A 13,169-nucleotide genomic window follows, 5' to 3' on the forward strand; every position below is an offset into this window, starting at 1 on the left:
ACAAGAGCTCAATAGATACTTGAGAATAACAGACATATTTCCTGTGAAGAACAATAAGCAGATGGGGGGGAGGGGTAGAACTTCCCAGCTTGAATATTTCAGCAGGGAAGTCTGCATACGTTTTCCAGTGAAATGGAATATTACAGCAGCACTAAATTCAGTACATGTATAATAATCACAGAGCTCTGAGGTTCCTGATTTATCTGCTCTTCAAAGTAAAAATCTGAGTTACTTTGTGCAGAATCAGCAAAGTTTCTGTTGCATAATGTCTCTTCCTTTTTGAACTTTTAACAGTCTAAAGTAGGGGGAAGCAAGCCTGCTGGCGGCGATTTTGGAGACGTCTTGAACTCCACTGCAAATGCTAGTGCCACCACCACGGAGCCTCTTCCAGAACAGACACAGGAGAGCCTGTGAGAGTCCTACCTTTGTTCTGCTACTCACTGCCAGATGCTGCAAGCGAGATCCAAGCACATCTTGTCAACATTCATTGCCCTGAATTTCCACCAGATGTGCTTTTGTTGAGCTTTACATATTCCTTGACCAACTAGTTTGTGGGTGGAACCACGTAAAAAGATCCTTCACCTCTCTTCCTGGGAAACCCCCTCTAATGTGCATTTAAGGCCCTTTATTTAGGAAGCATCATTATACAGACACGGGCAGTACCTGGGGAGCCTCACTAGAATGACCTAAGAAGCTGTGGGTTATTGTAATGGCTTTTCTACTTTACAAAATTGCTCTGGATCTGGGATACGGGATTGATCTTTTTCTTCTACCCTGTTTTTGTTTTGTTTTGTTTTGTTTTCTCTTTGAATCTCTGTATATTTGATTCCTAACTAAGATTGTTCTTTAAAACTTTTCTGGATCCTGGTTATTAAAAGTCTTGGCAAGATTTTCTTTACTTGCAAGGGAAGAACTACCGGCTACAAAAAATATTTTTGAATAAACATTGTTTTGGTGTATCTTACATCCTGGGTGTCTGAAGACACCAAACTAAATAAATCTGCTCTATATTCAATTTGTTAAGAGTTTTGTGACAGTATGTACAGTAATTCAAAATCCTAGCGACTTGAGGGTGGAGCCCTCACATCCTTGTTTATCACCATCTGTGACAGGAACCATTTCAGTGTGGTGGTTATTACGCCACTTATAGCTACTTATTTTTTACCAGATTAAATTTTTAGTTTCAGAGTAAACTATAACGTTCTGAATCAAGCATATTGCATTATCAATAGGTTGAAATATGAACACTCTCCTCAAATGTTTGGTTCAAAAGCCTGAAAGATTTTTAGATCTAGGTCGCTGAAAAAAATGCTAAAATGAATCACATTGGGGGAACATCTTCATTTAATTCATTTAGCACCATTTAAAAGAAGCACACCAAGTTATATGGCTAATATAACTTGAAACTCTTTTATACTAAGGGGTTGGTAATAACTCCTGGGGATTTAATGCATTCATAAAAATCAGCTCATCATTTTCTACTTATTTGTGTTCCGTGTGTTAGAAATAACAAATGATACCATAGACACTGCTCCCTGGTTTGAAAACGGAGTGTCAGGGCTGAATGAACCAAAGCCTCTGGAGATATTTGCATGGAGGCCACGGTACTCTATTAATTCTCATAGCTACTTGCTCATCACCACTATCTTTTCCTTATGCTGTATATGGTTATGGCCTACAATGTTGTATTTGTTATTTATCAAGTTGTGATTGTTTTATCATTGTTTATGCCAAATGTTAAATGCCAAGCTTGGAATATCCTAAAGCATGACTAGATTTACCTTGGGATAAATTATCTTATGAAAACCAAATCTGAAAAGCCACAAGTGTTGATTGCTATAAAATAACATGCTGCAATTCTTGATTGTTAGAGCTTTTGTTAGCACTTCAGATGCAACTGGAACTATGCTCAATGATATGTGAAAAGCTTAATAAATTCTGTATATCAGTAGTATAGGTCTCAATATTTATTATGAGGCCAGTGGTCTGGAAACAGCTTTTTGTATTAAATAGTCAACTTGTGTGTCCATGCTTTTAAAAAGGCAGTTTTTTTTTTTTTTTCCATCTGCTTTAAGTCACTGCTTTCTGGTATCAGACTAACATAAATTATTTACTTGAAGAGGCTTTAAGGCAAAGGTTGCTGAAGCATTGTCCCAGTGGAGTGGATCTGTAGAAAATGATCATTTTAAAAAAATACTGTGCTTACTCAACATAGCTGTTAAATTATTTTTTTTTCAGCCAGTTCATCTTTTAACTTTTAACTCACATCTTCTTTTCATTACATTGTTTCTTGGGTGTTCTGCCCAATTACCATCTTTTTACCAAGAAAAAACAGAGAAGATGGCAATTTCCTTAGTTGAGTGAAATATCATCAAATCTCTTTTTATTTAATGGGAGAAATGAGAGAAATAAGGGTGGGTGGTGGGATGGGTTTATGTGGGTATTGGTGATGGTTGTGAAAGAAGAAATTGGAGAATCACTCTCCAGACATCTGCAGACATTTAATAGAGAAATGATTTATTCTACTGCGAAGGACTCTACCTCTTAAAAGCAGCAAAAAGTAGAGGGAGGATAAATTTAGGAAAATAAACATCAACTTAGAAATATTATTCAAAGTAGTCTTTGTGGAAGAGTCATTATTATGAACGTATAGATATTTGAGCAATTCAAAGCATAATAATTACTTAAAACTCCAGAGGGGGGTTTGGTCACTCTCCTGTGTTTTGTGTTTGACCCTGTAAGAACACAGCAACTTGAGAATGAAATAGCAGCTAGTTAAGGATGCAAGAAGTGGGATAAAAGAAAATAATTCCTGAAAGTATCCCCTTCTTACAAAGGATTGTCCTTAATTTCCGGAGTTTGTGGGAAATAAAGCAAGAATCTGTATACCTTTGAGGCCAGAGTCATCGGTGGAAGAGAGTAGAACTCATTGGATTATCCTAGTAGTAACTCAGATAAGCTGTTGAAGTAGAGAAAAGACATGTTTAATTTGGACTTACTATTTCTGGATCTGTTAATCAAGAAGTACACACCTTTTTTTGTATAGTATTTGAAAACAATAAAAATGTTATGATTTGGGTATGGGTTCTTTTGTATGTATTACTTGTCTGTTGAGGAAAGGGTAAGTCCATTAATTATCCTACTTTCTCTCCAGACCCTTCACATTTTGAGCATAGCAAAACAGGAGCAGCTGTCTGGAATCAATGTAGGAACAAAAAATGCTACATATGTACTACAGAAAGGCATATATGTAAGTGACTATTTGCTATATATGTGCCAGAGGAGATGCTGCCTAAGGCCCTATGTTAGGATCACCTTTGTTTCTTTATAGCTTCCTAAGACTCAGGTGAAAAATCATTTTTTTGCCCATAATGGAGAGATGTCTGCCTGTTAATTTAGTTGTTATAGAGGCCGTATTGGGTTACAGTTAATAATAAAGCATCATCACTTTTAAGTAAAACTTCATAGATTTCAGTTTCCATGTTTTGATTCTGAAATCACAATGAGCCAAAATCAAAATGAGCCAAAAGAACTCACTTTTAGTTTTTTGGTCCCCAGAGGGCAGAACCCATATGTGCATATTACCTGCCAGGATTTCATGCTTAAAATAAATGCTCCTTGGTGACTTCCACTTTAACACTCCATCTCAACATGCATTTAAGTTTTCCCCTTGGTTTCTAGAATTCACTCTTTACTTATTTCCCAGCTTGACTGTTTTCTGATATTCTCTTCTTCCAACTCCTTAAATGTTATTGTCGATCTCTAGTCATCTTCACCAAGACTTCCTTAATGATTGTATTCATCTCTGTGGCTGATAGGACTATCTTTAGAGCCATCCTCCTATTTCCCCAGTGTATTGCTACGCCTGTCTTTTCCCCAAGTTTCCATGCATGTTTGAGAGGCATGAATTTCTTTTCTTTTTAGGGTCACCCCTGCGGCATATGTAAGTTCCCAGGCTAAGGGTCAAATCAGAGCTGCAGGTGCCAGCCTATGCCACAGCCGCAGCAAGGACAAATCTGAGCCACATCTTTGACCTACGCCACAACACTGGATCCTTACCCCACTGAGTGAGGCCAGGGGTTGAACCTGCATTCTCACGGATACTAGTTGGGTTCTTAACCCACTAAGCTACAATGGGAATTCCGAGAGGCATGAATTTCTGAATTACCTCTTTAACCACTTAACCACTATTTATTGAGCTTTCAATAACTGTTGGGCATTTCACACTCATTTCCTTTAATTCCTTACTCAAGGGTGCGATGTAGTCACCATTTTCTAGATGAGATCACAGCTAGTAGATGTGTAACCAGAACCTGAATTGCTTTTTAGTCACTTGTTATCATCTGCCATTACTAATATTTTTACAAAGTGTCCTATCAGTTTTGCAAACTATATGGGAAAAAAGGAGCTTATGTTTTTACTTTAATTTTTTTTTTTTTTGCCCCTCAGGCACCTGTGGCACATGGAGGTTCCCAGGCTAGGGGTTCATTCGGAGCTACAGCTGCCAGCCTACGCCATAGCCACAGTAACACCAGATCCAAGCTGCTTCTGCGACCCACACCATAGCTCACCGCAACGCTGGATCCTTAACCTACTGAGCGAGGCCAGGGATCGGACCTGCAGCCTCATCGTTCCTAGTTGGATTCGTTTCCACTATGCCACAATGGGAACTCCTCCAGAAGCTTATATTTTTAATAAATCAAGAAGGAAGGTGTGGTTCAAGGATTAGAGCAGGATCAAAAGGTGCCATGAAGATATTAAAATATTGCTGTTAAAAGTTCCCTTTGTGGCACAGTGGAGATGAATCCGACTAGTATCCATGAGGATGCAGGTTCAATTCCTGGCCTTATTCAGTGGGTTAAGGATCTGGCATAGCTGTAAGCTGTGGTGTAGGTCGCAAACGCGGCTCAGATCCTGTGATGCTGTGGCTGATTCGACCCCTGGCCTGGGAACTTCCATATGCTGCAGGTGCAGCCCTAAAAAGCAAAATGAAATAAAATATTGCCATTAGTGTTGATGTTACAATTGACCCTGGTATAAGCAAGGACCGCTCAGTCCTTCACCCTTTCATTTGATGCCTTTGATGCTCTACTAGGCATAACCTGAAGTCAGTCGATACAAACATTTTTTAGAGTCAGTATAAACAGATTTTTTTTTTTAAATTTATTGTAGTTTATTTACAGTGTTGTTAGTTCCTGGTGTACAGCAAAGTGATTCAGTTATACATATATATCCTTTTTCATATTCTTTCCCATTATGGTTTATTACAGAATATTGAATATATATTCCCTGTGGTATACAGTAGAACATTATTGTAAAACTTACACCTTAAGAATTATAGGATTTATCCCAAATTGCCTGTTGTCACATTCCTCAAGGAATTTATGATCTGGCTGACATGAGTAGGACATGAGTATAACACATCTGTTGAATTTCAGAGCTGGGGTATTAGTAATCTTGTTTGTTCTGTAGGTGCTGATTTAGTTAAGTGTGCAAAGCACTTCTTTATAACTTCAGATAGGGTTTAATAGCTTTGTTTTATGTGAGGAAACCAGCAACATTAAATTGGCTTGCTTATCATCAGTATTGGAGTTAGGACTAGAACTATGCATTCTTAGTTGGCCAATGCTCTTTACAACTGACGTGTGTGTGTGTGTGTGTGTGTGTGTGTGTGTGTGTGTCTGTCTTTTTAGGGCCACACTCATGGCACATGGAAGTTCCTTGGCTAGGGGTCAAAGCAGAGCTGTAGCTGCCCACCAACACAGAATCTGAGCTGTGTCTGTGACCTACACCACAGCTCACGACAATGCTGGATCCTTAACCCACTGAGCGAGGCCAGGGACTGAAGCCAAGTCTTCATGGATGCTAGTCGGGTTTTTCACCGCTGAGCCACAATAGGAACTTGGACCACACTTTTTCCTGAAGGGAAATAGAGTAGCAGCAGCCATAGAAAATAATGCAAAAATATCTCAGACAAGACGTCATTAATGGTCAGGGGCAATAAATGGTTTATGTACCAAAAGGGAGAACTCACCTGGAGTAGAATTTAAGTCCCCTACGGAATTTGAGAATTACCCTACCTGTGGCTAGTAAGAAGTCACATGTCATTCATACACTTAAGCGCCATTTCAAGGTTAATGCACTTCCAGTGTTGTCTCTACTGTCTATGCAGTTGATGAAAACATCAAATAGGTTTAAAATCCATAGTCAAAGGCATTTAAAAATAAAGACTATGGCCACACATAAAAACGCCTTCCATCAAAGGATTTGCAAATGAGCTGGAAAAGTGCCTGCTGCCTACCCCCAAATAAATAAATGCTCGTTAATAGATAACTGCTGGGTAGAAGATGGATGGACAGCTTAATTCATAAACATTTCAAGTATGGCGTTAGGCTTGGTTTGGAAGAGGGTGGGCAAATTCTGGCAATCAACGTTGTGAGAGAAAAAGGGAGAAAATCATGTGAGGGTGGGGCCCCTAGTGGTACATATTTAGGCATTACGAAACTCAATTCCCTAGAAGGGATTATAGCTAAACCAAAAACATCTAGTATTTTTGTGACGTTGGTGGACTGACTGCAGAGTAGGCCACGAAAGACAATCTTGGATCCAGGCTTTCACAAATGGTTGAGCCCTACTATGTACCCGCGATAGGGGATCCAGCAGCAAAATACTTGCCCTCGTGATTTACAAATTGAGAAGGCAGACTCTAAACAAAATCACTATAAGTAAATGACATGGCATATTAAGAAGCGCTAAATGGTATAGAGAAAATCGCAGGAGCCCAATACTGTCTGGAGTTCCAATTTGAAATAAGATAACCAAGGAGAATGGCGCATTTAAGCAAAGACCAGGAGAGCGGTGGGGAAACAAGCCTTGGGGCCACCTGGGCATAGGCGCAGGCGGCGGGGCCAGCTGGTGTCACATGACCAGAATTTACAGCAGTATTGTAAAAGGAACCTATAGGAAGGCGAAATTACTGCGAGCCAAAAAGCTTCTCATGCAAAATTTAGCGGGTCGCTGCCGGTAAGGAACCTCTAACTACCAGACTTGGTTTAAGAGCCTCTCATATCACACCACCCCGGTGCACAGACTAGGCTACGCCCACAAGCCCAGAGTCCTCTGCAAGTAGGTGGACCTCTTGTTGCTCCGCCCCGTGACCTGCGCGCCTGCGGAGAAGCCAAAGGTCAGGGGTTGTAGAGCCGTCATGGCGGCGCTGTGTAGGACCCGTGCTGTGACCGCAAAGAGTCATTTTCTGCGAGTGTTTTTCTTCTCTCGGCCCTGTAGAGGCACAGGCACTGAAAGTGGCTCCGGAAGCGAAAGTTCTGAGTCCACGGAGCCTAAACAGCGCCCAGGCGGCTTCGCGAGCGCTTTGGAGCGGCACTCCGAGTTGCAGCAGAAGGCGGAGTTCGGGCGGATGAGAGTGAGTCGCGGGAGTTACGCTAGAGACGCGGCGGCGGGCGGGGCCGGAGGGTAGGGCGGAGCCCGGCATCTGGGATGGAGGCGTAGCCCGCCGTTTGGGTCCCTCCGGGAGCCAGGACCGAGCTCGGCGTAGGGGGTGTGGCGCTGGGGTCAGGGCGGAGCACGACGTAAGTGGGTGGGATTGAGAGGCTGGGGCAGGTCCAGCGTGGGGAGTGGAGCAAGGGGTGGCGGTGTGTTCTACTTGTTTTAGCCGCAGTGTGGTTGGAACAGAGCGCGTGGTGATTCTCCTCCGTTTGTAGTACTTTTGTACGGTATCTGTATGCTAGGCCTCCGCTGTTCACACTCCTTTGCACTTGTCCTCCTGAGCCGAGCGCTGCCAAAGCGGCGTCTAGGGCGACTCTGGGGACCTGGAGTAGAGTTGGACTCTCACCGGTAGAGGCAGGGCTCTCTGCAGGTGGTGGTGTTCTACACAGTAGCTACAGCATGGAGCTAGTGTCTGGCGTGCCAGGATCTTCATTTATATTTCTTAATTCAGTGGATAGGCGAATGGGAAAATTACCGCTCCGAACTTGCGCAAGTAATTTAACTTGTCAGCGCTTCAGTTTCTTTTTCTGTAAATGATCTTAAAAAATCCATCTGTTGGGCAATAATTTTGTAAAATACGATAGAGTTACTAGATAAATGAAAGGGAAGAAGTACACATAAATACTATTCAGATTTTTTGAGTCAGCAGACATGGAATTGGATGTCTGGCATTATAATTTAATATTTATATAATTTAATATAAAAATAAACTCAGTTTCTGTGCTTATCTCCTTGGGAACCAGTACCAAACAGTTCACAGTTGGATAGTGTCCTGAATTATAGAAAACTTCCTGGCATCTAGCACAGTGCTTGACTTTTAGTGGGCACTGCATACGTGTTTGCCAAGTGGGTGAATGAATGAATAGTACACATAGTGTACATGTGAACTTATGTTGTGCCTGGGCTGTCTTTGAATTGCTGTCTTTGTGCGACTGCTTACAAACAGTTGTACAAGTGAGGGTAGTACAGGCTTGAGCATGTAAGTTAAATGCGCTAGTCCAGAATGGTAACTGAGCAAAGACAATTGTTAAGCGTAATAATAGAACTGAAAGTTTTATTTTAGTGTTTATTGGAAGTTTTCAGTGCTTTCCTATTATATTTATGGTAAGAAATGTGAGCAGTTGTTAGGCACTGAATAAAAATTCACCTTTGTGAAAAATCTTTTGAAGTTTCTTGATCTATTTAATTGAAGAGTATCCTGATAATACAAGATGAATAAAGTTCGTCTTTATTGTGTGATCAGGACTTTTGAAAAAAAACTGATGCAAAGTATGAAAGTAGTATTTCCTTATTTTAAAAAGAGAATTTAAATATCATTGAAGGTTATTATGTGAAATATGAAAGACCTTTTTCACTTTCTCAAACCTGGAAGGTGTATTTTTTTTAAAATGCCTACTGCTGGAGATTTTATATATGTATATATGAATATAAGCTAACTATATATATATATATGTACTTAAAATCATACAAGTTATTGGTACTCTTTGTTTGTTTTGTCTTTTTAGGGCCACACCCATGGCATATTGAAGTTCCCAAACCAGAGGTCGAATCCAAGCTGTAGCTGCCAACCACGTTCTGAGATGTACACTGTTCTGAGATATCCGCCAGGGGTTGGTTCCAGGATCCTCTACAATAAATACCTGGATGCTCAAGTTTCTTATAAAAATGATACAGTTAGCTCCCTGCAGCTTCCACGTCTGTGAATACAGAGGGCTCACTCTACCTCACTGAAAAAATACTTGTTCAGTATTCCATGGTGTGGACATAGGGTAATTTATTTAACCACACCTTCGCTAACAAGCTTCTAGGTTGTTTCTGTTTTTTTGTTTTTTTGTTTTTTTTCCCCTTAACATAGACAGAGCTACAGTGAGCATTTACATTTTTTTTTCGTGTTTATGGGATATATACTGGGTTAAAATGTACACACGATTTGAGTTGGTAGATACGGATTGTTTATACCACACTCCCACTCACATTGCATGACACTGCCTGTTTCCTCACCCACTTATGCATGTGGGGTATTAATAAGTGGATTTTCTGATACTGGACAGTAGAAAAAATACGGAAATTGGGAACTGGCTTTGTTATCCCTCACCTCCGATACCAGTTGATAATTTTTATTAAAATAACTGCATGCTCACATTTTAAATTTAATATTAAGTAAATGCTATTAATTTGAACTCAAAAAATGCACTTATACCAATAAAATAGTACACTTTATATATATATATTGGTTTCTGCTTTAAAAACTGTTTTTGAAAGATAGTTTACTCTTTCTTAAACAAAGCATTCTTTCTTTTTCTTTTTTTTTTTTTTTCTGTTGGCCATGCCTCTGGCATGTTCCCTAGGTCAGAAATCAAACCCAAGCCACAACAGTGCCAGTGCCAGATCTTTAATCTGCTGTGCCACAGGGGAACTCTACAGCATTATTTCTTTACCTTTGTTCTTTCCCCTAGAATTAGCTTCCCTGCCTGCAAATTCTATTATAAAAATCACCTCTTCTTTTAAGCCTTTGTTATCTCGCCAAGCAGATGAATTGGAATAGGATGTACACAGTTTGATGTCTGAATAACTGTAAGTGAGAAATAACATCTCACATGTTATCAGGTCTAAAAATAAGTATATGGAGTTCCCATTGCAGCTCATAGACTTAAGGACCTGATGTTGTCTCTGTGAGGATGTGGGTTGGACCCCTGGCCTCACTCAGTGGGTTAAGGATCCAATGTTGCTGAAAGCTGTGATGTAGATTGCAGATGTGGTTTGGATCTGGTGTTACCGTGTCTGTGGTGTAAGTCATAGCTGCAACTCCGATTCAAATCCCGGCCTAGGACTTCCATATGCCACAGTAAATGGAATGTGGCAGTAAAAAAAAAATAAAAATAAGTATATATAGGAATGAAAGCTGACATCATGCTCATTGGTTTAATTCTTCTTTTGGGAGAGGCATTTCTCTTTGATTATTTTTTTAAATTGAAGTATAGTTGATTTATAATGTGTTTGTTTTAAGTGTATAGCAAAGAGATTCCATATACATATCTATCTATCTACCTATCTATATGTTCGTTCTTTCTTTCTTTCTTTCTTTCTTTCTTTCTTTCTTTCTTTCTTTCTTTCTTTCTTTCTTTCTTTCTTTCTTTTGTCTTTTTGCCTTTTTCTTGAGCCGCTCATTCGGCATATAGAGGTTCCCAGGCTAGGGGTTGAATTGGAGGTGTAGCCAGAGCCACAGCAATGCGGGATCCGAACTGCATCTGTGACCCACACCACAGCTCACCAGCTCATGGCAATGCCAGATCCTTAACCCACTGAACAAGGCCAGGGATCCAACCCGCAACCTCATGGTTCCTATTTGGATTCGTTAACCACTGCGCCACGACAGGAACTCCTATCTATATGTTCTTTCTAAGATTCTTTTCTTTTATAGGTTATTACAAAATATTGAGTGCAGTTTCCTGTTCTATACAAATAGGACCTTGTTGGTTATCTGTTTTGTAAATAGTAGTGTGTACATGTTAATCCCAAACTCCTAATTTATCCCTTCCCCCCTTTCCCCTTTGGTAGTCATAAATTTCTTTTCTACATCTGTTGGTCTGTTTCTGTTCGGTTTACAAGTTCATTCCATTGGTTTAATTCTTATTCTTTGATTGCAGACTTAGGTATCTATATGTGCATCTCAAAAATAAGTGATATTCAGTAAGACCCAAGCTAGTTATCGTTAAAAGGAACTTCCCCCTGCAGTCAGGTGTTGAATCAAGGGCAGTTCATTGTGAATTCCCTATCCTGAAATTTCAGTGAGCTTACCAGTTAGAGAGATCTCAAGTTTAAATGACCTAGAAGGCCATTTACATATCTGTACTCACTTATCCATTTCTCTTTGGTTCATTACCTTTGAGATTTGTGTATGCATCTGTCTCTTAAAGGTTTTTTTGCTTATTTATTTATTTATTTTTAGGATAGGGACCAACTCCTTTTCATTTTTATAACCAACATGACACATACTTATGTATAGAGGACATGATAAATGTTTCCTAAATATATTTTTTAAGTTAAATACTTTCTTCCTTTGAAAAAATTTTTTTAAAAAATCTTTAACCTTCTTAGGTCATTTAGACAGTAGGGATTTGTAGAACCTGTTAAGTGGATTGGGAGCTGTGATATAGCAGAAGACCATCTTATAGCCACAGGGTGGCAATATTGAGCAAAGAATTGGTTTTCTGCTTTATGAATATTACTGTTTCTTAACAGTAGAGGGTGGCATATTACTTTAAAAATGGTTTGCAGGAGAGTTTTTCAGACCACACAGTAAGACATTTCATTGTTTTAAGATGGAGAATAATGTTTTACTATTTTAGTTTATGTAGAAACTGATGGTGTACTATACTTTAGTTTCATTTTAGTGATATATTAGATTTTATGTAAATATTTTAAATATTATTTTTTACTTTTTCATGAGTATTTCTTTTTTTTTTTTAATTTCAAAATGCTGGAATATTCCAGAAGACAGAATATTTAAAAAAGATATTTTATCCTTTCAGAATACTGGAAGAATCCAAAAAATAGCTTATTTGAAGGATTTGTTTCAATTCTTTTATTTTTGGTATGAGTTTTATGTCTACTAAATTCATGTAATACCACTATTACACAGGTTTATTTAATGCCTGTTTTCTCACTAGTTTTGTTTTGACAACTTAAAAAATTGTAACCATATTTTAAAAACTAGTATATAGAGGAACGATGGAAATAGTTCTGGTTTTAACCCTGGTGCTCCTTGGTTTTTACATTATAGAATTCTAGGAGAGTTGTCCCTGAGTTTGTAATGAAAATCTTCTGAAATGTTTAGTTTCACAGGGAAGTCTAACATTTTCAAAGCAGGTTTGGAGGAAATGACCAGTTAATATAAAAACAATGAAAGAGTGTATTGAGGTAGATATAAATCTCTCAGGAAAGTAGGTTTTTATCAACAGCTATAATATACCTATAAATAATACTATACATTTCCTAAAAGCTGAATATATTCTATATATATTTTGTTTCGTGGGTGGTCGTGTGCTCTGATCATACTCAGTCTGACTCATATTACTTACTTCCCAAGTCAGCATTAGCTTTCATTAATTGTGTATCTTTCTTAATTCTTATTTTTGCTCAGAAATAGCACTCTCTTCTTTTAAAGTGTTTGCATTTTACTGTATTTTGTTTTTTCTTTTAAAGGTTATATTAGATTTTTCTCTTTTGATTAATTTTTGTAATGTGATTATGACCCTCAAATTTTTTTGTCTATTAGCATTAAATAATAGAGGGAAGAAATGGAATCTATCATATTTGGGAGTGGAGCCTGAATTGATTTGGAAGTAAAATTAAATGGTGATGATACAGTTTGTCTTTTCCCTCTTTTTGTAAAACTTTGGGCACCCTGCTCTTGGTAGCTGGCAAACAAGGAATGATAGACTCCTCGTCCAGGAGTCAGCGACTCAACAAGCTGCCTCACTGGTCTCTGCCCAGCTACACAGGTTGAGGCTCTCAGGTCTTCCCAAAGGAGACAAGTGCACCGTGGAGCAGAGAGTGTTTATCCCAGAAAAATGAAAACTTACGTTCATATGAAAACTTGTGCACTAATGTTCATAGCAGCTTTATTTGTGGTTTTTTTCTTTTTGCTTTTTAGGGCCACACTC

The 13,169-nt window shown here is 38.9% G+C and overlaps 2 protein-coding genes across 9 annotated transcripts in view; both read left to right on the forward strand.

The window, feature by feature from the left end:
* Nucleotides 1-3,079, forward strand: part of TPD52 (tumor protein D52) — a 130,510-nt gene extending 127,431 nt beyond the window's left edge. For 3 of the 4 annotated variants that reach the window (XM_021088495.2, XM_021088496.2, XM_021088497.2), the window contains one exon: nt 295-3,079. In XM_021088495.2, coding sequence (XP_020944154.1) covers nt 295-414 — 120 coding nt within the window. In that variant the 3' untranslated portion in view covers nt 415-3,079. 4 annotated transcript variants of the gene reach the window in all.
* A 4,114-nt stretch (nt 3,080-7,193) lies between these two features.
* MRPS28 (mitochondrial ribosomal protein S28) overlaps nt 7,194-13,169 on the forward strand; it is a 95,733-nt gene continuing 89,757 nt past the window's right edge. For 2 of the 5 annotated variants that reach the window (XR_014842727.1, XR_014842728.1), the window contains exon 1: nt 7,194-7,420. Coding sequence is in view for 2 of the 5 variants with exons in the window: in XM_085020346.1 (XP_084876472.1) it covers nt 7,205-7,420; nt 9,009-9,206 (414 nt within the window). In the remaining 3 variants the exon portion in view is untranslated. 5 annotated transcript variants of the gene reach the window in all.

Source organism: Sus scrofa, chromosome 4 (genome assembly GCF_054392235.1).
Source record: "Sus scrofa isolate SSC_HxYL_T2T_F1_AM1 chromosome 4, Sscrofa_HxYL_maternal_Yorkshire_Landrace_v2.0, whole genome shotgun sequence".
Classification (NCBI taxonomy): Eukaryota; Metazoa; Chordata; class Mammalia; order Artiodactyla; family Suidae; genus Sus; species Sus scrofa.